The 26,459-nt window shown below is 42.9% G+C and overlaps 1 protein-coding gene across 1 annotated transcript in view; it reads right to left on the reverse strand.

The window, feature by feature from the left end:
- Positions 1-4,402: 4,402 nt before the first annotated feature.
- LOC118373800 (testis-expressed protein 264 homolog) overlaps positions 4,403-26,459 on the reverse strand; it is a 125,857-nt gene continuing 103,800 nt past the window's right edge. The window contains exons 3-4 of the mRNA XM_052473742.1: positions 19,431-19,605; positions 4,403-5,222 (exon numbers count right to left, since the gene is read on the reverse strand). Of these exons, the coding sequence (XP_052329702.1) occupies positions 4,912-5,222; positions 19,431-19,605 (486 nt within the window). The 3' untranslated portion in view covers positions 4,403-4,911. The remainder of the gene's footprint in view (positions 5,223-19,430; positions 19,606-26,459) is intronic.

Genomic DNA, 26,459 nt, shown 5'->3' on the forward strand with positions numbered 1-26,459 from the left:
CAGCACAGATTCAACTACAAAATCCAGGGAGCTTTTAAAAAGCCTCATAAAGAAGGGCAGTGATTGGTAGATGGTTAACAATAAGATATCAGACATTGAATATCAATTTAAGCATGGTCAAGTTAATAATTATGCTGTGGATGATGCATTAAACCACCCAGACACATCTGAGATACAGTCGTCCTTTTGAACTGAGCTGCAGGACAGGAAGGAAACTGCTCAGGGATGTCACCATGAGGCCATTGGTGATATTAAAACAGCTACGGACTTCAATGGCTGTGATGGGTGAAAACTGAGGACGGATGAACAACATTGTAGTGACTCCACAATAATGACTTAAATGACAGAATGAAATAAGAATACAAAGAAAACAGAATATATATTCCAAAACGCATGGCAAAGGAATACACTTTCTGGCCTAAATGCAAAGCCTTACATGTGGGGCAAGTCCAACACATCACATCACTGATTAACTGCCTCTTCATTTTCAAGCATGGTGGCAGCTGCATCATGGTATGAGTATGCTTGATTATGGCACAGACTGGGGAGTTTTTCAGGATAAAAATAAATGGGATGGAATTAAGCACAGGGAAAATCCTGGAGGAAAACCTGCTTCAGTCTGCGTTACACCAGACACTGGAGGAGGAATTCCCCTTTCAGCAGGACAATAACCTACAAGACAAGGCCAAATGTAGACTGAAGTTGGTTACCATGAAGACCATGGTTACCATGTTCCTGAGTGGCCAAGTTACAGTTTTGACTTAAATCTACTTGTAAATCTATGGTAAGACTTGACAATTGCTGTCTAATCATGATCCCCAACATCTTGACAGAGCCGACTTGCTGAACAATGTCAATTTGCCCTTAAGCAAGGCTCTTAACCCTAATTGCTCCTGTAAATCGCAATGGATAAGAGCGTCTGCTAAATGATAACATTTGTAAAAAATTAAGTATGGACTCAGGGGGTATATTCGTGCTTTATTTTTCACTAATCTTAAAAAAAAATCTGATTGTTTACTTCCACTTTGATATTAGTGTTTTGTGTAGATTGTTCACAAAAGCATATTAAATAAATCTATTTGAACCCCACTTTGTAACATAATAAATTGAAGAAATCTAAGGGGGGTGAATATTTATGATATCCACTGTATGACAATAGTGTGCTCTACCCTGACAAATGGTGAGTAATGTATCATCCACAAGGTTGTGTCTAGAAAGACATCCATTCAGGACTCAAGCAGACAGGGAATGTGTAACAAACAACACCCTATTCCCTACATAGTGCACTACTTTTGACCAGAACGCTATGTGTCCTGGTCAAAGTAATGCTCTGTGTAGGGAATAGGGTTCAATTTGAGGCACACTCACGGAGATTCTCAGGGAGATTCTTCCCTGCCTGCCTTGTATTATTCATCTATCTGAGAGTGGAATAAATGGTGTGATTTTGAAAATACCTTAACACTGCTGCTCATGAATATACATAACCGTTTGCATAAAACTTAGATTTCTGGTCTCCCAGTTATTTAATTACAGATGTATACATCCCTCTGTGTCATCTGTACACTCCCAATTCCTTCCTCTCTTTCCTTCTCACCCCTCCCTTCTTAATCTCTACCATTTTTTTCACTCACAGCTGAGCATATCATAGCAGTTGACTCAAATGATGTCAATTAGCCTATCAGAAGCTTCTAAAGACATTACATAATTTTCTGGAATTTTCCAATCTGTTTAAAGGCAGTCAATTTAGTGTATGTAAACGTTTGACCCACTGGGATTGTGATACAGTGCATTATAAGTGAAATAATCTGTCTGTAAACAATTGTTAGAAAAATGACTTGTGTCATGCACAAAGTGGATGTCCTAACCGACTTGCCAAAACTACAGTTTGTTAACAAAAAATGTTTGCAGTGGTTGAAAAATAAGTTTTAATGACTCCAACCTAAGTGTATGTAAACTTCCGACTTCAACTGTACATATGAGATGAGTAATACAAGATATGTAAACATTATTAAAGTGGCCTGTGATTTCAAGTCTGTGTATATATTTTTTTTCACCTTTATTTAACCTGGTAGGCAAGTTGAGAACAAGTTCTCAGTTACAATTGCGACCTGGCCAAGATAAAGCAAAGCAGTTCGACACAAACAACAACACAGAGTTACACACGGAGTAAAACAAACATACAGTCAATAATACCGTAGAAAAATAAGTCTATATATAATGTGAGCAAATTAGGTGAGATAAGGGAAAAAAAAGGCCATGGTGGCAAAGTAAATACAATATAGCAAGTAAAACACTGGAATGGTAGATTTGCAGTGGAAGAATGTGCAAAGAAATAATTAAATAATGGGGTGCAAAGGAGCATAAATAAATACAGTAGGGGGAGAGGTAGTTGTTTGGGCTAAATTATAGATGGGTTATGTACAGGTGCAGTAATCTGTGAGCTGCTCTGACAGCTGGTGCTTAAAGCTAGTGAGGGAGATGTGTTTCCAGTTTCAGAGATTTTTGTAGTTCGTTCCAGTCATTGGCAGCAGAGAACTGGAAGGAGAGGTGACCAAATGAATAATTGGTTTTGGGGTTGACCAGAGAGATATACCTGCTTGAGCACGTGCTACAGGTGGGTGCTGCTATGGTGACCAGTGAGCTGAGATAAGGGGGGACTTTACCTAGCAGGGTCTTGTAGATGACCTGGAGTCAGTGGGTTTGGCGACAAGTATGAAGCGAGGGCCAGCCAACGTGAGCGTACAGGTCGCAGTGGTGGGCAGTATATGGGGCTTTGGTGACCAAACAAATGGCACTGTGATAGACTGCATCCAATTTATTGAGTAGAGTATTGGAGGCTATTTTGTAAATGACATCGCCAAAGTCGAGGATTGGTAGGATGGTCAGTTTTACAAGGGTATGTTTGGCAGCATGAGTGAAGGATGCTTTGTTTTGCGAAATAGCAAGCCAATTCTAGATTTAATTTTGGATTGGAGATGTTTGATGTAAGTCTGGAAGGAGAGTTTACAGTCTAACCAGACACCTAGGTATTTGTAGTTGTACACATATTCTAAGTCAGAACCGTCCAGAGTAGTGATGTTGGACGGGCGGGCAGGTGCAGGCAGCGATCGGTTGAAGAGCATGCATTTAGTTTTACTTGTATTTAAGAGCAATTGGAGGCCACGGAAGGAGAGTTGTATGGCATTGAAGCTCGTCTGGAGGGTTGTTAACACAGTGTCCAAAGAAGGGCCAGAAGTATACAGAATGGTGTCATCTGCATAGAGGTGGATCAGAGACTCACCAGCAGCAAGAGTGACATCATTGATGTATACAGAGAAGAGAGTCGGTCCAAGAATTTAACCCTGTGGGACCCCCATAGACTGCCAGAGGTCTGGACAACAGGCCGTCCGATTTGACACACTGAACTCTATCAGGGAAGTAGTTGGTGAACCAGGCGAGGCAATCATTTGAGAAACCAAGGCTATATAGGGCAGCGGCCTCTAATGTGCTAGTGACGGCTATTTAAAAGTCTGATGGCCGTAAGATAACGCTTTTTATCAGCCTCTCGGCCCCAGCTTTGATGCACCTGTACTGACCTCGCCTTCTGGATGGTAGCGTGGTGAACAGGCAGTGGCTCAGGGGGTTGTTGTCCTTGATGATATTTTTGACATCGGGATATAATTAAGCAATATAGAGGGGGTGTGGTATACTTGGCATATACAACAAACCCAAGTTGCTATTGCTATTATAAACTGGTTGCCAACATAAATAGAACAATAAACAAGTATTTTTGCATCATACTATGGTATATTGTCTTATATACACACTTAGCTGTGGTATATTGGCCATTTATGGGGCAGCAGGTTTGTAGGACCGTTGGGCCAGTAACAGTTACGAGCTGACAAGGTAAAAATCTGTTGTTCTGCCCCTGAGCAAGTCTGTGGCGCCGATGATGTGGATGTCCATTAAGGCAGCCCCCCGCACCTCTCTAATTCAGAGGAGTTTGATTAAATGCGTTAGAAACATTTCAGTTGTACAACTGACTAGGTATACCACCCCCCACCTCGAGGTGCCTTATTGCTATTATAACCTGGTTACCAACTTAATTAGACCAGTAAATAGTTTTACCCATGGTATACAGTCTAATATACCACAGCTTTCAGCATTCAGGGCTCAAACCAACCGGCTTATACAGTACTTATACTGATTTTATAGATTTCAAGTTGTTTGGTCAGATTGAAAGGATGGGGAAAAAATAAACAGTATGGAAAAACATACCCAAACAAACATATTCTAAATAGTTTGTGTCTTACTCAAAAGAAAAACACTATATAAAAATCTAAAGTAAGATCATCTCAAATATTGATACACTACAGTTTTACTGCAATTACAGGATGAAGGTCAAAACATCAGTCACAAGGGATGATAATTATAATTTTAATAGTAAAAACATAACAATCAAGTAAAATAAAAATCTAAAATGCATCCAAACACACTTGTTCACCATGCTTATCATATCAATGAAGTACTTAAAAACAAACGTGGATTTCAAGAAACTCAGGTTACCTGATTTTTTTTTTTTTTAACAAGTAGGCTATTTTCTGTCAGCCAACCAACAGTAGGACAGAAAGAAGGAAATAATTTTCCCTTTGGAACTCTGCCTGACCAACAGCTCAACACAAAACACTCATCAGACTAACTCATCACCTTAAAATAGGTTTGGGAATGTAAAAAAACTCTACTTGTAGGAAGACACAATGACTCTATCTCAATAAGTCTTTCTGTGATTCCCTGGATCCTATTTCCTCACCTCAACCATATTGGAGGAGGAAGTGCAAAATGGGAGGAATCAAGGAAAGACTAATTGAAAAAGAGCCATAGAAAACTGCACATTAGAATCTCTCCTCCTCCCCCAACCTCCACTTCATCCCCTCACTCCTCCCCCCCAGCTACAACCCCTCTCTCCTCTGTGGTTGTCTCTAGGTGCTTGTTGCCGGGGGCGTCGCTAGCTTGCTCTGTCCCTACTTCCTCCTGTCCATCTGGGAGTTCCATGTCCAACTCCTCAAAGGACGAGGAGCTGGAGCTCCTGTCACTGCGGTCTTCACCTCCTCCTCCTCCTCCTCCTGTTCCTCCCCTGTAGTGTCGGATCAGGGAGGGGACGCTGGATGGGGCAAGGGAGGTCTCTCTGCTGTCTGACGGGAAAACACCACTCCCTGAACTGCACTCACTATTGGAGTCCGCACCTAGTGAGACAGGGAGAGAGAAAGTAAGAATAGTTAGAGGCCACGTTTAGGGAGAAAAAGACAGGTAAGACTAAAGAGAATGTATACCTTTTTGTTGGCACTGTGTTACAAAGCAGAATGAATGAAAATGATGAGCATATAACATATGTGAATCAACAGACAGACAGACACAGACAGACGAGAGCTAGATAGACAGATAAATAGATAGATAGACAATACATATAGACGGACATATGACACTTTAAACAATGCCACTTTAATAATGTTTACATATCTTACATTACTCATATCACATGTATATAGTGTATTGAGACCCAATCACTGGACACTTTAATAAATGGATCACTAGTCACTTTAAACAATGCCACTTTAAATAATGCCACTTTAATAATGTTTACATATCTTACATTACTCATATCATATGTATATGCTGTATTTTATACCATCTACTGCACCTTGCCTATGTCGCTCGGCCATCGCTCATCCATATATTTATATGTACACATTCTCATTCACCCCCCTTTAGATTTGTGTGTATTAGGTAGTTGTTGGAGAACTGTTAGATTACTTGTTAGATTTTACTGCACTGTCGGAACCAGAAGCACAAGCATTTCACTACACTCGCATTAGCATTTGCTAACCATGTGTATGTGACAATTAACATTTGATTTGAGTCAGACGAAAGCCACTCCTCAGTAAAAGGCACATGACAGCTCGCTTGCAGTTTGCCAAATGGCTCCTAAAGACTCTCAGAGAAACAAGATTATCTGGTCTGATGAATCCCTACGGTGAAGCATGGTGGTGGCAGAATCATGCTGTGGCGATGTTTTTTAGTGCCAGGGACTGGGAGACTAGTCAGGACCAAGGCAAAGATGAAAGGAGAAAAGTAGAGAGATCCTTGATGAAAACCTGCTCCAGAGCTCTCAGGACCTCAGATTGGGGCGAAGGTTCACCTTTCAACTGGACAATGACCCTATGCACACAGTCAAGACAATGCAGGAGTGGCTTTGGGACAAGTCTCTGAATGTTCTTGAGTGGCCAAGACAGAGCCCGGACTTGAACCTGATCTAACATCTCTGAAGAGACCTGTTAATAGCTGTGCAGCGACGCTCCCCATCCAACATGACAAAGCTTGAGAGGATCTGCAGAGAAGAATGGGAGAAACTCCCCAAATACAGGTGTGCCAAGCTTGTAGCGTCATACCCAAGAAGACAAAGACAAAGTACTGAATAAAGAGTCTGAATACTTTCCCGAATGCACTGTAAATGTGGCTCTGATGTGTTTGAGCAAGGCTGGATCAAAACCCTGCACACCCAGTATCTCGTCAGACTGAGGATTAACCAAGGTCTAGTTGGGCACCTCATTTAAACATTTTTTTTTATGTAGGGGGTGGATCAGCTTTAATAATGCAATGTAAGGTGCTGTATTTTATTTTCACAAGACAACCTTGTGTTCTGTTTCGTTGTGTTCTTGAACGTAGCCCTGTCTTTCATTTTTGTTCATTGATGTTAGTTCCTCACCTGGGCTCATCAGCTCCTTATTTAGTTCAGTTAATTCGGTTTGTGCCTTTGAGGTATTCATTTAGACTCTAAGCCTTTCCCTAGCTTGTTTGTGAGAACCAGTTATAGCCATCAGTCCTAGTTTTGATTCACCTGCCTGTTTGCCTACCTGTGTTTGACCATTGTCTGCCTGTGACCACGATTCCTGCCTTCTGCGAAGGCGAAATAGACACCTGCTGCGCTCTGTGCGTGAATCTACACCTTTTTTCTCACTGATTATTCATTACATAGTTATAATTGGTTTGTTTTTAGTCCTGGTCTTCCTCTACTTTTAGTCCTGGCCATCCAGTTTGATTTCCATTTGTAACTGTGCTATTTCACAAAAGTTCTGAACCTATATACAGTTGAAATCGGATGTTTACATACACCCTTGCCAAATACATTTAAACTCAGTTTTCACAATTCCTCACATTTAATCCTAGTAAAATCCCCTGTTTTAGGTCAGTTAGGATCACCAACTTTATTTTAAGAATGTGAAATGTCAGAATAATAGTAGAGAGAATGATTTATTTCAGCTTTTACTTCTTTCATCACATTCCCAGTGGGTCAGACGTTTACATACACCCAAATACCATTTAGCAGCATTGCCTTTAAATTGTTTAACTTGGGTCAAACGTTTTGGGTAGCCTTCCACAAGCTTCCCACAATAAGTTGGGTGAATTTTGGCCCATTCCTCCTGACAGAGCTGGTGTAACTGAGTCAGGTTTGTAGGCCTCTGCTCGCACACGCCTTTTCAGTTCTGCCCACACATGTTCTATGGGATTGAGGTCAGGGCTTTGTGATGGCCACTCCAATACCCCGACTTTGTTGTCCTTAAGCCATTTTGCCACAACTTTGCTCGGGGTCATTGTCCATTTGGGAGACCCATTTGCGACCAAGCTTTTACTTACTGATGACTTGAGATGTTGCATCAATATATCCACATAATTTTCCTGCCTCAGGTTGCCATCTATTTTGTGAAGTGCACCAGCCCTTTCTGCAGCAAAGCACCCCAACAACATGATGCTGCCACCCCGTGCTTCACGGTTGGGATGGTGTTCTCCGGCTTGCAAGCCTCCCCCTTTTTCCTCCAAACATAACGATTGTCATTATGGCCAAACAGTTCTATTTTTGTTTTATCCGACCAGAGGACATTTCTCCAAAAGTATGATCTTTGTCCCCATGTGCAGTTGCAAACTGTAGTCCGGCTTTTTTTTTTAATGGTGCTTTTGGAGCAGTGGTTTCTTCCTTGCTGAACGGCCTTTCAGGTTATGTCAATATAGGACTAGTTTTAATGTGGATATAGATACTTTTGTACCTGTTTCCTCCAGCATCTTCACAAGGTCATTTGCTGTTGTTCTGGGATTGACTTGCACTTTTTGAATGTTCTTCTCTAGGAGACAAAAAGCGTCTCCTTCCTGAGCGATATGACGGCTGCGTGGTCCCATGGTGTTCATACTTGCATACTATTGTTTGTACAGATGAACGTGGTACCTTCAGGCATTTGGAAATTGCTCCCAAGGATGAACCAGATTTGTTGAGGTCTACACTTTTTTTCTAAGGTCTTGGCTGATTTCTTTTGAGCCTATCAGAAGCTTCTAAAGCCATGACATCATTTTTTGGAATTTTCCAAGCTGTCTAAAGGCACAGTCAACTTAGTGTACAGTGGGGGCAAAAAAGTATTTAGTCAGCCACCAATTGTGCAAGTTCTCCCACTTAAAAATAGGCCTGTAATTTTCATCATAGCTACACTTCAACTACTACAGACAAAATGAGATAAAGAATTCAAGAAATTCACATTGTAGAATTTTTCATGAATTTATTTGCAAATTATGGTGGAAAATAAGTATTTGGTCACCTACAAACAAGCAAGATTTCTGGCTCCCACAGACCTCTAACTTCTTTAAGAGGCTCCTCTGTCCTCCACTCGTTACCTGTATTAATGGCACCTGTTTGAACTTGTTATCAGTATAAAGACACCTGTCCACAACCTCAAACAGTCACACTCCAAACCCCACTATGGCCAAGACCAAAGAGCTGTCAAAGGACACCAGAAACAAAATTGTAGACCTGCACCAGGCTGGGAAGACTGAATCTGCAATAGGTAAGCAGCTTGGTTTGAAGAAATCAACCGTGGGAGCAATTATTAGGAAATGGAAGACATACAAGACCACTGATAATCTCCCTCGATCTGGGGCTCCAGATCCACAAATGTCTTGTCAAACTATAGTTTTGGCAAGTCGGTTAGGACATCTACTGTGTGCATGACACAGTAACAATTGTTTACAGACAGATTATTTCACTGTATCACAATTCCAGGTGCTAGAAGGTGGTCAGCCACCAATTGTGCAAGTTCTCCCACTTATAAAGATGAGAGCGGCCTGTAATTTTCATCATAGGTACACTTCAACTATGACAGACAAAATGAGATTTTTTTCTCCAGAAAATCACATTGTAGGATTTTTAATGAATTTATTTGCAAATTATGGTGGAAAATAAGTATTTGGTCACCTACAAACAAGCAAGATGTCTGGCTCTCACAGACCTGTAACTTCTTCTTTAAGAGGTTCCTCTGTCCTCCACTCGTTACCTGTATTAATGGCACCTGTTTGAAATTGCTATCAGTGTAAAAGACACCTGTCCATACCTAATCAGGGACATGTTGAAAATGTCAGTGAAGACACCTGTCAGTTGGTGAGCACATGCCCGGAGCACACGTCCTGGTAATCCATCTGGCCCTGCAGCCTTGTGTATGTTGACCTGTTTAAAGGTCTTACTCATGTCGCCTACGGAGAGCGTGATCACACAGTCACCTGGAACAGCTGATGCTCTCATGCATGCCTCAGTGTTGCTTGCCTCGAAGCGAGCATAGAAGTGATTTAGCTCATCTGGTCGGCTCGTGTCACTGGGCAGCCCACGTCTGTGTACATCAACTTTATATGACCTTATTTGCGAGTGTCGGTGGAAAATTTTGACAAAAACATGAATACATGCTAATAATAGCTAAACAGTTAACTAGAGGGATAACTAGCCAGGCTACAATATGTTTTGAATTAGCTACCTAGTCTGTTTCTATCATATTTTATAGGCTTGGCCTGCCTGCTGCTAAAATGTCTAACTGTAGTCTCTCCTTGAGCAATGGCCCACTCGCACACATGCAGGTGATATGTGCACATACTGTATGGACACGCTAAAATGTCATATTCTGATCCTGGCTGATATGTACCATTATTATGTGATTGATCAAATATTTTAAAACTGTGCCTAATAAATTATATTAACAGAAATGATGATATACATTTCAGACCTGAGAAACAATTTTGTACGAACACTGCACTGAGAACATGTATATATCACTCTCTGTATGAGTGTTGGGCATAAGCTCAAGAAGGGACACTTCAAACTCAGCATTTCTAAGTGATAAATACAACACAAATCGTTTTGCGTTTCAGTGTCTATGTCAGTGTTTTTGCAGCAGAGTGATGGTTTGGTTTGTGTACTCCAGTGTACTTAATAGCAGATGGGAAGGATCATGTCTGTCCTAATGTTAATTTATCTCATTCTGTCACAGTGGCTCACGCTCGCTCACACACGCACGCACGCACGCACGCACGCACGCACACACAACACCCAAGGACAAAGAGGGAGAGAGAGACCAAGAGAAAAAGACAGAGACTGCAGATGAACAGAATGAGAAAGATAGAGACCGAGAGAAGCAGAGAGACAGAGATGAAGTTGAAGCTGATAGGAAATGTCAAACTCACCAAAGACTGAGCTGTTGACAGCAGTTTATGTTAAAGGGTTTACCACCTGTCTATCTCTTTCCATATCATTCCAAATTGACCAATGTGCAACTAATGAAATGACACCAAACAACACTGTCAGGACAATAAGTCAAGACCATTTCCTCCTCTGTGACTTCAGTTAGCCTACACTTGGCGACATGAGTAAAATTATAGTAAATAGCTATGAAACAAAGCTAAGCTGAAAAAATGTGCTGTTCACACAGACACAAACTCCCAACCAATGTTTTTCTGAATAAAACTGCCTCATTGCAGTGCAACTGAAATCTAGCCAAGAGCTGTCACTGTTTAATTCATACTAGACTAATTTACATGTGATGGATAGAAGGTAGTGGAAACTGAAATCTGACAGTGAACAGTGAACAGTACACACACACACACACACACACACACACACACACACACACACACACACACACACACACACACACACACACACACACAGAGAGAGGAACACTGAGAGGAAACGTTCCTTCAGGCTAGTCTTCCCACCCTTCATAAGTATAATCGATCCATTATTGCTACTTGCTTATAGAGTATGTGAAATATTGTGTGGAACTTTTATCTTGTTACCATTTAATGTGCTTTCCCCAAAATATTTTTTAAAAGCATTCTCAAAAAGCCATAGGCAATACTGAGCAGTGAGATACAGGCTAGCACAGCTATATGTCAGAAACGATGCAAAGAAACGAGCAGGAAAATGCAAGTGCAAATCCATACCATGTCCACCCACTCTTCAGTGCACCCGTACATGTTAGTGAAAGACAGAGAGGAAAGGGTGACTGTTGTGGAGTTGGCTGGCCCTGTCACAAATACAGGGGGTGAGAAGGCTCCTTGTGTTCCTCTGACCTCTGTGAGATGAGACCAGCCAGTGATAGGACCATGGGTACCTGTCACAGTATCATCACACACACACACACACACACACACACACACACACACACACAGTCAGCCGGGGACACAGGGAATAGAGAGGAGCAGGATTTGTCACTGCTACTCAACATTCAGTAGGTCTGCAGCCATGTGTGGAGGGGACAGAGAGAGAGAGAGATTACATCTTCTGGTTGCCATGAGTGTCATGGGTGTGTGTGCACATGCTTGTGTGTGTGTGTGCGCGTGCGTCTGTGTTGCACATTTTACATCCCAATCTCCTACTGAAGATCCTGAGTCGTGTAGACAGAAGGGTGTTGAATTATTCCCAGCTGAAGTCCCAGTCACTGTGCTTGCCTTGGAGGACTTTTGCTGTGCAGTTAGATAACTGGGTCCAAGTCCCAGTTTGTCTCTGTGTAAGTGTGTGTGTGTGATGATACTGTTCGCTTTAGCAATCTCACTAGGATAAAGACCTCCTCCATTCCTGTCATTATTGAAAGAGATCGTGATACCTCACATCTCAAAATAGAGCTACTTAATGTTAGATCCCTTACTTCAAAGGCAATTAGAGTCAATGAACTAATCACTGATCATAATCTTGATGTGATTGGCCTGACTGAAACATGGCTTAAGCCTGATGAATTTACTGTGTTAAAAGAGGCCTCACCTACTGGCTACACTAGTGACCATATCCCCCGTGCATCCCGAAAAGGCAGACGTGTTGCTAACATTTACGATAGCAAATTTCAATTAAAAAAACAAATAATGAAGTTTTCGTCTTTTGTGCTTCTCGTCATGAAATCTATGCAAGCACTTTTTATAGCTACTGTTTACAGGCCTCCTGGGCCATATACAGCGTTCCTCATTGAGTTCCCCGAATTCCTATCAGACCTTGTAGTCATAGCAGATAATATTCACATTTTTAGTGACTTTAATATTCACATGGAAAAGTCTACAGACCCACTCCAAAAGGCTTTCGGAGCCATCATCGACTCAGTGGATTTTGTCCAACATGTCTCTGGACCTACTCACTGTCACAGTCATACTCTGGACCTAGTTTTGTCCCATGGAATATATGTTGTGGATCTTAATGTTTTTCCTCATAATCCTGGACTATCGGACCATCATTTTATTATGTTTGCAATTGCAACATGTAATCTGCTCAGACCCCAACCAAGGAGCATCAATAGTCGTGCTATAAATTCACAGACAACACAAAGATTCCCTGATGCCCTTCCAGACTCCCTCTGCCTACCCTAGGACGTCAGAGGACAAAAATCAGTTGACCACCTAACTGAGGAACTCAATTTAAACTTGCGCAATACCCTAGATGCAGTTGCACCCCTAAAAACTAAAAACAATTCTCAAAATAAACGACCTCCCTGGTATACAGAAAATACCCGAGCTCTGAAGCAAGCTTCCAGAAAATTGGAACGGAAATGGCTCCACACCAAACTGGAAGTCTTCCGACTAGCTTGGAAGGACGGTACCGTGCAGTATCGAAGAGCCCTTACTGCTGCTCGATCATCCTATTTTTCCAACTTAATTGAGGAAAATAAGAACAATCCGAAATTTATTTTTAATACTGTCGCAAAGCTAACTAAAAAGCAGCATTCCCCAAGAGATAATGGCTTTCACTTCAGCAGTAATAAATTCATGAACTTCTTTGAAGAAAAGATCATGATTATTAGAAAGCAAATTACGGACTCCTCTTTAAATCTGCGTATTCCTTCAAAGCTCAGTTGTCCTGAGTCTGCACAACTCTGCCAGGACCTAGGATCAAGAGAGACACTCAAGTGTTTTAGTACTATATCTCTTGACACAATGATGAGAATAATCATGGCCTCTAAACCGTCAAGATGCATACTGGACCCTATTCCAACTAAACTACTGAAAGAGCTGCTTCCTGTGCTTGGCCCTCCTATGTTGAACATAATAAACGGCTCTCTATCCACCGGATGTGTACCAAACTCACTAAAAGTGGCAGTAATAAAGCCTCTCTTGAAAAAGCCAAACCTTGACCCAGAAAATATTAAAAAAACTAATTGGCCTATATCGAATCTTCCATTCCTCTCAAAAATGTTAGAAAAGGCTGTTGCGCAGCAACACACTGCCTTCCTGAAGACAAACAATGTGTACGAAATGCTTTAGACCCCATCATAGCACTGAGACTGCACTTGTGAAGGTGGTAAATGACCTTTTAATGGCATCAGACCGAGGCACTGCATCTGTCCTCATGCTCCTAGGCCTTAGTGCTGCTTTTGAAACCATTGATCACCACATTCTTTTGGAGAGATTGGAAACCCAAAATTGTCTACACAGACAAGTTCTGGCATGGTTTAGATCCTATCTGTTGGAAAGATATTGGTTTGTTTCTGTGAATGGTTTGTCCTCTGACAAATCGATCTGTAAATTTCAATGTTCCTCAAGGTTCCGTTTTAGGACCACAATTGTTTTCATTATATATTTTACCTATTGGGGATGTCATTCAAAAACATAATGTTAACTTTCACTGCTATGCGGGTGACACATAGCTGTACATTTCAATGAAACATGGTGAAACCCCAAAATTGCCCTCACTAGAAGCCTGTGTTTCAGACATAAGGAAGTGGATGGCTGCAAACGTTCTACTTTTAAACTCGGACAAAATAGAGATGCTTGTTCTAGGTCCCAAGAAACAAAGAGATCTTCTGTTGAATCTGACAATTAATCTTAATGGTTGTACAGTCGTCTCAAATAAAACTGAAGGACCTCGGCGTTACTCTGGACCCTGATCTCTCTTTTGACGAACATATCTGATAATTCATGTCATAATTTGCAAATAAATGCATAAAAAATCCTACAATGTGATTTTCTGTTTTTTTCCCCCCTCATTTTGTCTGTCATAGTTGAAGTGTACCTATGATGAAAATTACAGGCCTCTCTCATCTTTTTAAGTGGGAGAACTTGCACAATTGGTGGCTGACTAAATACTTTTTTGCCCACTGTATGCATGTGTGTATGTGTGTGTATGTGTATGTATGTTCATGTGTGTGTATGTGCATGTGCATGTGTGTGCAGAACTGATGTCCCACTGGTGTATTAGGCTGGAAAATGTGATTCCTCAAGGTGAGAGAGGACAGGTCATCAAACATTGAGAGGGTCCACACACACGACATCCCACTGCTACTCTGTGCGCACGCACACATGCACCCCCCCCACACACCCCTGTTACTGCTCTCTTCCTCTGTTCTCTTAGATCACATCAACACAGCATGGCCCTGCTATGGGCTACCACATTGGCGAAACGCTGCAGCCGCAACAATTATATTTCCCTCTCAATTTGTAGTCACCCCCCAATGTGCACAGGTTTTCACAACCACACATATAAATGTTTAGATGGATATTTCTGCCTGCACACACATTTCACCCTCAGGTTTTCTATCACCAACTCTCAATGCATTTACACACACAACATCTGTCCACCCCCCAACACACACCTGCTATAGGTCCATACCCAGCCCACCACGCTGTGCCCCACCCCGCTGCGTGCCTGTAGGTCCATACCCAGCCCACCACGCTGTGCCCCACCCCGCTGCGTGCCTGTAGGTCCATACCCAGCCCACCACGCTGTGCCCCACCCCGCTGCGTGCCTGTAGGTCCATCCCTCAGCCCACCACGCTGTGCCCCACCCCGCTGCGTGCCTGTAGGTCCATCCCTCAGCCCACCACGCTGTGCCCCACCCCGCTGCGTGCCTGTAGGTCCATACCCAGCCCACCACACTGTGCCCCACCCCGCTGCGTGCCTGTAGGTCCATACCCAGCCCACCACGCTGTGCCCCACCCCGCTGCGTGCCTGTAGGTCCATACCCAGCCCACCACGCTGTGCCCCACCCCGCTGCGTGCCTGTAGGTCCATCCCTCAGCCCACCACGCTGTGCCCCACCCTGCTGCGTGCCTGTAGGTCCATCCCTCAGCCCACCACACTGTGCCCCACCCTGCTGCGTGCCTGTAGGTCCATCCCTCAGCCCACCACGCTGTGCCCCACCCCGCTGCGTGCCTGTAGGTCCATACCCAGCCCACCACGCTGTGCCCTACCCCGCTGCGTGCCTGTAGGTCCATACCCAGCCCACCACACTGTGCCCCACCCCACTGCGTGCCTGTAGGTCCATAGCCAGCCCACCACGCTGTGCCCCGCCACGCTACGTGACTGTAGGTCCATACCCAGCCCACCACGCTGTGCCACGCCCCACTGCGTGCCTGTAGGTTCATACCCAGCCCACCACGCTGTGCCCCGCCCCGCTACGTGCCTGTAGGTCCATAGCCAGCCCACCACGCTGTGCCCCATCCCGCTGCGTGCCTGTAGGTCCATAGCCAGCCCACCACGCTGTGCCCCGCTGCGTGCCTGTAGGTCCATAGCCAGCCCACCACGCTGTGCCCCGCTGCGTGCCTGTAGGTCCATACCCAGCCCACCACGCTGTGCCCCGCCCCGCTACGTGCCTGTAGGTCCATACCCAGCCCACCACGTTTCGTGCCTCTTGGCCAGGACCAGGCTGCCTCCCCTCCCTTCCCTTGTGGCTGGAGTAACGTTAACGGCTCACTTGGCAGGTTAAGAGCTGAGTGGAAGATGATTTAAAGGGAAATCGGGCAAGCTGAAGCAGTAGGCCAAGCTCACGGCTCCTGGAAGGATATCTCTCAGAGATATAGCCTTCGCGGTCTATGGTAGATATGAAGTCACAGCTATGTGTTGATTTAGATGACTCAACTTTCTCATCTTATCAGTTTGTGCAGAGTCATCCATGGAATTAGGTCTATGCAAATATGTGGCCCTCAATACCTACTATGGAATCCCCCCCCATACACTCCCACAGAGACAGACTGACAGCGTGTACAACACCTCCATGACACAACCACAGCAACACATTCTATCTCTGGTGATGTTTGGGTGGAGACTAATCTTGTATCACCATCTTGCTCTCTCTCTCGCTCTCTAAAACATTCATTCTCTATTTTGGCTCCCCTCCAAGTCTCACTTCTAGTCTGACACCTCCTTATTTCCTTTAAATCGCCTTTTTGACTTTGTTCTGCATCAAGCTACCTGCATGAGTGTCTGTCCAAATTATTTGAGCCAATATATCCAGTCATTCCTAAACATATCCTCATAAAGCAGTTGCATTGGCTGTGTCTCAAATGGTCCATATATAGCCTATAGGGATCTAGTAAAAAGTAGTGCCCTATGGAAGGCAATAGGGAGCCATTTGGGATGCAGCACTGTTAGTATTCATAAACCTCACCTCTCATTCTTACTGTTGATTAAACATTAGGTGCCATGCCACAGTGTTAATGGAGCCCAGGGGACTCTGATACAGGCCAGCCCAGTCTAGTATGGGTGAGCACTGAGCAGCATCAGGCCATACATATGGTGGTGGTGAAGGACAGACCCCTAGTAAGTGACGTCTACCCAGGTGTGTGTGTTTGTGTGTTTTATGGGCATATGGTGGTGGTGGTGGCTGTGACCAGCCCCCTGGTGAGTGACAGCAGTGTTCTGTGGGTCTTAGCCTTTCATTAGCACCTGACAGGGTGTCACTCACAGGATACAGTGTGTGTGTGTGTGTGTGTGTGTGTGTGTGTGTGTGTGTGTGTGTCACTCACAGGATACAGTGTGTGTGTGTGTGTGTGTGTGTGTGTGTGTGTGTGTGTGTGTGTGTGTGTGTGTGTGTGTGTGTGTGTGTGTGTGTGTGTGTCACTCACAGGATACAGTGTGTGTGTGTCTCACTCACAGGATACAGTGTGTGTGTGTGTGTGTGTGTGTGTGTGTGTGTGTGTGTGACTCACAGGATACAGTGTGTGTGTGTGTGTGTGTGTGTGTGTGTGTGTGTGTGTGTGTGTGTGTGTGTGTGTGTGTGTGTGTCACTCACAGGATACAGTGTGTGTGTGTGTGTGTGTGTGTGTGATGTGTGTGTGTGTGTGTGTGTGTGTGTGTGTGTGTGTGTGTGTGTGTGTGTGTGTGTGTGTGTGTGTGTGTGTGTGCGAGTGAGTGAGAGAGTGTGTGTGTGTCACTCACAGGACAGGAGCACACCCTAGGAGCTCATAAACACAGGCACACTACGACACACCGTGGGGATTCAGCTCATGAACACCACCAACCATCAACAAGGTCCAAATCCCTTTGGTACAAACTGGAAACTGAAATGATGCGACAATATCACACAAAACATATACTGCATATTTTTTGAACATTATCGTCCAATTTAATTATACATAGTTTTTGTAGTTTTTCAAAAATACACTATTCTCTGCTAATACCATGGAGTGACCTGTTATTCTGTGGATCACCATTACATTCACATTATGTGTATTTCTCTGCCAACTAGCTATCTGTGTTCTAACACCTTCCAATGTGGACAGTCATATCCATTATTACTAGTGATTCAATCAGTTAACAAAGAAGCATAAGCCTACTGGTTCCCCTGCTGATTGACTGGGCAATGGCCTCAAAGACAAAGTGTTAAGCTCCCAATCCATATGAGGATTGTGCTTCCATTGATACAGTATGTATTCCTTAAAATATATAGTACAGTATGCCCATGGATGTAATAATGTAGGGCAGGCGTATTCAACTCTTACCCTATGAGGTCCAGAGCATGCTGGTTTTCTGTTCTACCTAATAATTGCACCCACCTGGTGTCTCAGGTCTAAATCAGTCCCTGATTAGAGGGGAACAATGGAAAAAAGCAATGGAACTGGCTTCAAAGTCAAGAGTTGAATCTGACGGATGTAGGGTGTCCAATCAAAAACACATCTTTTGACCAGTGGGAAAAATAAATGTTTAAAATGTATTGAGTTTTTACCCTTGTAGGATGGCCACATTTAAGCGGACTAAATTAATGGAGACCAGATTTGAAAAAATGGTCAAAAATCTGGAAAATAGCGTCAGCTAGGCTGGATACTGTGTGAGAATTAAGGCTAACTGACAGGCTCAGAGTTGAACTTGTCATCCTTCTCGAAAACCGGAAGACATAAAACAACAGAGATCAATATAGTTTGAGACACGACATGTTGGCTTATGGTAGAGAAATGAAAATTGAATTCTCTGGCACCAGCTCTGGTGGACATTCCTGTAGTCAGCATGCCAATTGCATGCTCCCTCAAAACTTGAGACATTTGCGGCATTGTGTTGTGTGACAAAACTCCACATTTTAGACTGGCCATTTATTGTCCACAGCACAAAGTGCACCTGTGTAACGATCACGCAGTAAAAAACAATGTGCGCACAAAATTTTTGATAAATAAGATTTTGGTGCATATGGAACATTTCTGGGATCTTTCATTTCAGTTCATGAAACCAACATGTTCATATTTTTGCTCAGTGTAGCTTTCTGCAATCCAAGGAAACAAGTTTGCGGACTACCACAACATGTAAAATCCACAAAAGTCTCTGTAAGAAAGCTGCACTGCTCTGTCAACATAGCTCGGTGCTTGTTATCGGATGTATTAGATCACGAAATCTGCCTTTTAGGATATAATGTTAATGGTATTTATAATATATGCCATTTAGCTTTTATCCACGACTTACAGTCTGCCTTTTAGGAACCCACTATAATGCTTACCAAAGCTACAGAAGGTATTTTATAGAAAGACCCCACTGAACTATTCAGAACATGAAGAATCATATTGTGTCTTGGTAAAATGCATTTTATAATATAAGGAAGGGAAATTATCACAACCAAAGCACATTTTAACCCACACTGGGCAGAGTGGGTGGACACCCCAAATAATGTTCTCTACTTGTACAGTACTAAGTATAGCCCAGTGGAGAGTGTGTGTGTGTGTGTGTGTGTGTGTGTGTGTGTGTGTGTGTCTCGGGCAGGGACCTCTAACCCTGTTCTTGGAGAGCGACCCTAATCTAGTGCACCTGGCTGATAAGCTGTATCAGGTTAGTTACAACTGGGGTTGGAGCAAAAATCTACAAGAGGGTAGCTCTCCAGGAACAGGGTTGGAGAGGCCTACTGTAGTGTACCTGTGATGTCGGTCCCTCTGTCCCCCTCAGAGTAATTGTCTCCCAGCAGCCTCCTGTCCGGGTCCTGACGGACCTCTGGTACGTAGAAATCTCCCTGGCGAGCCAGAGGACTCATGTAGTGGATCAGGTCATCTCTGTAGATCTCCAGGCATGGGTGTGCACACAACTTCCTCTCCTGGGGGGAGAGAGGGAGGGGGGGCGAGGGGAAGGGGAGGAAGAGAGACAGAGGGAGGTGAGAAACAAGGGAACTTACATTACACAGGATTACAAGTCATGGGAAATGGAGGCCTAGCTGCACGGACACATGCATACGCACACACACGCTAGCGCACACACACACATGGTGGTATTATAAATGTTATATTGTAGATATGAAGTGGTGTAATAATGTTATATGTACTGGTTTATTTTTGTCTTAATTCATTTGGACCCAAGGAACAGTACCACACACACACTTCCTGTCGAGGGTGGACTTAACAGGTCTGAGGCCCGTCTTGTCCTATCAGTAAGATGGCAACATTGTGGCGCATCGCTCTAGGAAACCGAAACACAGAAAACAAACATACTGAGGTACTATAGTTGCTCCTAATATTAACGCATTTCCAATAAAATGTCATGACAACTTTAAGAACAACGGGACAAAGACAGTGTATACATGTACAGTATGTATTCTCTGTAGACATACAGTGGGGTCTGAAATGATTGACACCCTTGATAAAGATGAGTAATAATGACTGTATAAAATAAATAATACAAATACTAAGCTATATTGTATGCAAACAAATTAGATACATGATATGTTATACCAATACAATAGTTCAGAGAAAGATTTTGTTTCATAAGTAATACTTTTTGTCTCAAAAAGGTAGGGGTCAAAATGACACCTCATATAAATAAAGTCTTCAAAGGTTTAGTCCTATCTGACATGAGTTGGAGGCTGAAGGACACATGACCTCTATAGTAACTGCTATGTTGTGTTACTTTAATCCATTTTTCTATTAATGCCAGTGTACATAAAACCGTTAATAACAGACAAGCCTTTCAGGTCTAGTCACTTGCAGTGAGCCTAATAAAAATGGATGATGCCTGAGGTGTGTGTGTGTGTCTGTACTACATGTGCATACGTATGCGTATGTGTGCCCAATGGCCGCTTGTGTATGTGGGTGCGTGGATGTGTGTTTGTGTGAATGTGTGTGTGTGTTTATGTGTGTGTGTGTGTGTGTGTGTGTGTATGTTCATATGCTTTTAGATAAATGTACCAATTGGTGAATGATCAGGCTGATGTACAAGAGAGACTGGCAATAAGTCACTACTTAATATCAGAGCTGGGAAACTGAGACGTCCTCTGTCTCTCCTCCCCATTACCCCCTTCTCCCCCCTACACCATGGCTTCTCCCCCCTACACCATGGCTTCTCCCCCCTACACCATGGCTTCTCCCCCCTACACCATGGCTTCTCCTCCCTACACCATGGCTTCTCCCCCCTACACCATGGCTTCTCCTCCCTACACCATGGCTTCTCCCCCTACACCATGGCTTCTCCCCTACACCATGGCTTCTCCCCTACACCATGGCTTCTCCCCCCTACACCATGGCTTCTCCCCCTACACCATGGCTTCTCCCCCCTACACCATGGCTTCTCCTCCCTACACCATGGCTTCTCCTCCCTACACCATGGCTTCTCCTCCCTACACCATGGCTTCTCCCCCCTACACCATGGCTTCTCCTCCCTACACCATGGCTTCTCCCCCCTACACCATGGCTTTGATCCTCTGCTCTGTCTTTAATGTATGAATAACCTATCTGGCTTTAACCAGGCAGGCAGGCATGCAGAATGAATGCCCTGTATGTTGTTCACCCCACTCTCCTGTCCTCTATATTCATCCTCCTCTCCTGTCCTCTAGACGAGAAGTGGAGGGGAGTTCCCCCTGCTTGTTAACTTTTAATGCACACCATTTTCTTACTCATCTTTTTGCCCAACGGTCTTTCAGCCTACGTACTGTTGTGGCAACAGCAAGGTTCCCTCTCTCTTCATAGCTGCCAGAGCCCTCCAACTGTCAGTAAGTAAATTAACCTACTATTCAATATTCATGTATTTTCTCTTCAAAAACATCAGAATACCTCTGTTTTGTGGGGGATTGGGACAGGCACTCTCACACACACACACACACACACACACACACACACACACACACACACACACACACACACACACAGAGCCATTTTCAGTGAACCACTGAGATGTGAAAAGTGCCACGTGTCAGTTCTGTCCAGTTTCAACCAGGATGTCTTCATCAGTTCAGGTGGAATACATGTGCGTGGCCTTACCGTGGCTTTCTTTGGCAAAATGACTATGAATTAACGGACTTGTTTTGTAAAATAATAAATTGTAAACACCATATTAAGGTGGGATGGTCATTGTATGACAAGAAAGAAAATAGGTCTATTTTGCTCAAGGAGATAGCACATTCTGTCTGTCCACGATTCATTGTGGGAACATGGCGGCTCTCAATCCCGATATTAAAAAAACACTATTTGTCAATATATGATGTGTTGGCAGCTGCATAGGCTATTCTCGTTGAGTGTGGCAACACAATATTAACGTTTAATCCACAAGTCTCTGTCATCACCATTGTAATCTACGGGGAAGCCAAAATGTTCCCAAATTTGAGATTAATACAATGATGGAGGATCCTCCAAATCTTGTTTATCAGCCTAGTGTTTTTATTTTGTATTTTTTAATTGACATTTTATGAAATATACACATATACAGTGGGGCAAAAAAGTATTTAGTCAGCCACCAATTGTGCAAGTTCTCCCACTTAAAAAGATGAGGCCTGTAATTTTAATCATATGTACACTTCAAAATGAGAAACAAAATCCAGAAAATCACATTGTAGGATTTTAATTGAATTTATTTGCAAATTTTGGTGGAAAATAAGTATTTGGTCACCTACAAACAAGCAAGATTTCTGGCTCTCACAGACCTCTAACTTCTTCTTTAAGAGGCTCCTCTGTCCTCCACTCGTTACCTGTATTATTGGCACCTTTTTGAACTTGTTATCAGTATAAAAGACACCTGTCCACAACCTCAAACAGTCACACTCCAAACTCCACTATGGCCAAGACCAAAGAGCTGTCAAAGGACACCAGAAACAAAATTGTAGACCTGCACCAGGCTGGGAAGACTGAATCTGCAATAGGTAAGTAGCTTGGTTTGAAGAAATCAACTGTGGAAGCAATTATTAGGAAATGGAAGCCATACAAGACCACTGATAATCTCCCTCGATCTGGGGCTCCACGCAAGATCTCAACCCGTGGGGTCAAAATGATCACAAGAATGGTGAGCAAAAATCCCAGAACCACACGGGGGGACCTAGTGAATGACCTGCAGAGAGCTGGGACCAAAGTAACAAAGCCTACCATCAGTAACACACTACGCCGCCAGGGACTCAAATCCTGCAGTGCCAGACGTGTCCCCCTGCTTAAGCCAGTACATGTCTAGGCCCGTCTGAAGTTTGCTAGACAGCATTTGGATGATCCAGAAGAAGATTGGGAGAATGTCATATGGTCAGATGAAACCAAAATATAACTTTTTGGTAAAAACACAACTCGTCGTGTTTGGAGGACAAAGAATGCTGAGTTGCATCCAAAGAATTCATAATCCAGACCTCCATGGGTTGATAAATTTGATTTCCAGTGATAATTTTAGTGTGATTTTGTTGTCAGCACATTCAACTATGTAAAGAAAAAAGTAGTTAATAAGAATATTTCATTCATTCAGATCTAGGATGTGTTATTTTAGTATTCCCTTTATTTTTTTGAAGTCAGATGTTTACATACACCTTAGCCAAATACATTTAAACTCAGTTTTTACAATTCCTGACATTTAATCCTCGTAAAATTCCCTGTTTAGGTCAGTTAGAATCACCAGTTTATTTTAAGAATGTGAAATGTCAGAGTAATAGTAGAGAGAATGATTTATTTCAGCCTTTATTTATTTCATCACATTCCCAGTGGATCAGAAGTTTACATACACTCAATTAGTATTTGGTAGCATTGCCTTTAAATTGTTTAACTTGGGTCAAACGTTTCGGGGAGCCTTCCACAAGCTTCCCACAATAAGTTGGGTGAATTTTGGCCCATTCTTCCTGACAGAGCTGGTGTAACTGAGTCAAGTTTAAAGGCCTCCTTGCTCGCACATGCTTTTTCAGTTCTGCCCACACATTTTCTTTAGGATTGAGGTCAGGGCTTTGTGTTGGCCACTCCAATACCTTGAATTTGTTGTCCTTAAGCCATTTTGCCACAACTTTGGAAATATGCTTGGGGTCATTGTCCATTTGGAAGACCCATTTGCGACCAAGCTTTAACTTCCGTACTGATTTCTTGAGATGTGTGTGTGTCTGTAGATCTCCAGGTGCGTCTGTAGATCTCCGTTCTTGATTCAAACGCCATACGTTGCTGCTACAATTTGTTTTTTATCCTGCTGCTCAGCCACTTATGCCTGGTTTTATGCATAACTACCTCATCTATCACTGATATAATTATTGATATTGTTCTTGTACATAGTGTCAATATAAACAAAATAATATACAGTATCTATTTCTGACATTGCAACTATGCAAGTATCCATTTGGCTGTACCGTTTACACCTTCCGTTTACACCTTCTGAGACCCATCCACTTAGCAATATGTGGCTGGGGGTTATAGCATTTCTTTCACATGACCCATCAATTTAGGCAAGTGTGTCTGGGTAAGCGTCATCTAATATTTATATCTGGACACTTTCTGTTTACCTGGAATTTGTCCTTATTGTAGGCTACTACTTTCACCACTTTTAGTCTTAATCTTTACAACACTACTCACTGTTTAGCACATGACCTCACATGTGAATCCTTGAAGAGATGGGTGGGGCAGACTTAAGAGGGTGCGAACAATGCTGAATGGGTGTAGACAAAGGGGAGCTCGCCAGTAGGTACCAACCCATTCAAAGGCCATTTTCTCAAAAGTGAGGTTATCTTTCAAAGCAGAATTACTTGCCCATTGTTCCTCAAATGCAGTTTATTTATATACAATTTTGTAGCTCTGTGTCTCTGCTTTTATCCAGTGTTAAAAAACTATTTCAAATTTTGCTACTTAAGACCGAATCAAGGCGGTTGGTCACAAATGTGGGAGAATATTATAGTTGAAAACCCTACATACAGAGAATAGTTTTTGAGAGCTACGTTACACCCCAATATTGAGGTGTCACACTGACCACGGCTGTTTACTTGTGGGGCACCAGCGCATTGGTTCAACACATGGGCAAAATGTGGCAATAAGTTGGAAGCAACGTGGCAATATAAGTTGGAAACTATTCCCCTACAATTGTTTTTGCTACTGTTAAGGAGAGATGTCCAGTCCCATATGGACTACTACACAATTGCAAAAAAAAATATTTACATGTATTTGGTCCCCCCTTTGCTGCTATAACAGCCTCCACTCTTCCGAGAAGCATTTCCACTAGATGTTGGAACATTGCTGCGGGGACTTGTTTCCAGTCAGCCACAAGAGCATTAGTCAGGACGTGCACTGATGTTGGGAGATTTGGCCTTGCTTGCAGTCAGCGTTCCAATTCAGGGCTCTGTGTGGAATGCATGTCCACTGCTCCAATGTCCAATGGTGGCGAGGTTTGCACCACTCCAGCCGACGCTTGGCATTACACATGGTGATCTTAGGCTTGTGTGCTGGGCCATGGAAACCCATTTTATGAATCTCCCAATGAGCAGTTCTTGGGCTGACGATGCTTCCAGAGGGAGTTTGGAACTCGGTAGTTAGTGTTGCTACCGAGGACAGACAATTGTTACGCGCTATGCACTTCAGCATTTGGAGGTCCCGCTCTGTGAGCTTGTGTGGCCTACCGCTTTGTGGCTGAGCCGTTATTGCTCCTAGACGTTTCCACTTCATAATAACAGCACTTACAGTTGACTGGGGAAGCTCGAGCAGGGCAGAAATTTGACAAACTGACTTGTTGGAAAGGTGGCATCCAATGAAGGTGCCACATTGAAAGTCACTGTGGCATATGATAGTACATTTTTTGATTCTCTAAAAAACACATGGTTATTATTAACTGAATTCCATCTGGTTATTGGAACAGACAAACACGATTTGTACATGAGGGACAATATAATAAGACCAACTACAATCCACACGCAACCAAGGCTCTCCAACATGTAGGCCTACTCTCTGATTATAAACTTATTGATGCCTGACAAGCACATAATTCAAAAGCAAATGAGTACACTTCCTACTCAAACAGGCATAATACATTCTCCTGAATCAAATTTAGATTTTATAAAACTCTATTTTTTAAAATGAAGAAAAATAAAATTCGCTTGTCCGATCACAACGCCTACTACTGCCAACTACAAATTTCAGAATCTCCTAAAAAAACCACAAGATGGTGTTTCAACATTTCATTACTAAAAAAATCCAGTGATCAATTTGAAATGTAATTTAATGAATTAAAATGGATTGATAAAAATTCAGCCGATGACCCTCAGATTTTAAAGGGATGACACCAAAGGTTTTATTAAAATAATGCAACTACATTTGCACCTGGGTTGAATAAATCATAATTATATAAGATTATTGAATCAGGGGAATTACTATCAGAAAAAAGAATAATAATAATCAAATATAGTCACACTTCCATTAAGAATTGTACACCTCTGATTGAAAATCCCACACCAAGCCAGATCAACTCCTTTTTAAAATAATGAAGAATTCCTCTTTTCTCAAAAGAAGAAGCTGCCTTGCTGGGAGCCCACAACTCAAAAGATCATTGAATAGCATGAACAAAGGCAAATCACCTGGATGGGATGGGATTCCTCCTGAGGTGTAGGAAAAAATGTGGAATCAATTAGGTCCACTATTGCTTGAAATTATTAACACAGCCGTTCAGCAAAGGTTCATTTGGAAGAGATGTGAATACAGCACCAATTTCACTTTTATAAAACAAAAAGGTAAAGATGCCTCCAAGTCTTCTCAC

Source organism: Oncorhynchus keta, chromosome 21, assembly GCF_023373465.1.
Source record: "Oncorhynchus keta strain PuntledgeMale-10-30-2019 chromosome 21, Oket_V2, whole genome shotgun sequence".
Taxonomy (NCBI): domain Eukaryota; kingdom Metazoa; phylum Chordata; class Actinopteri; order Salmoniformes; family Salmonidae; genus Oncorhynchus; species Oncorhynchus keta.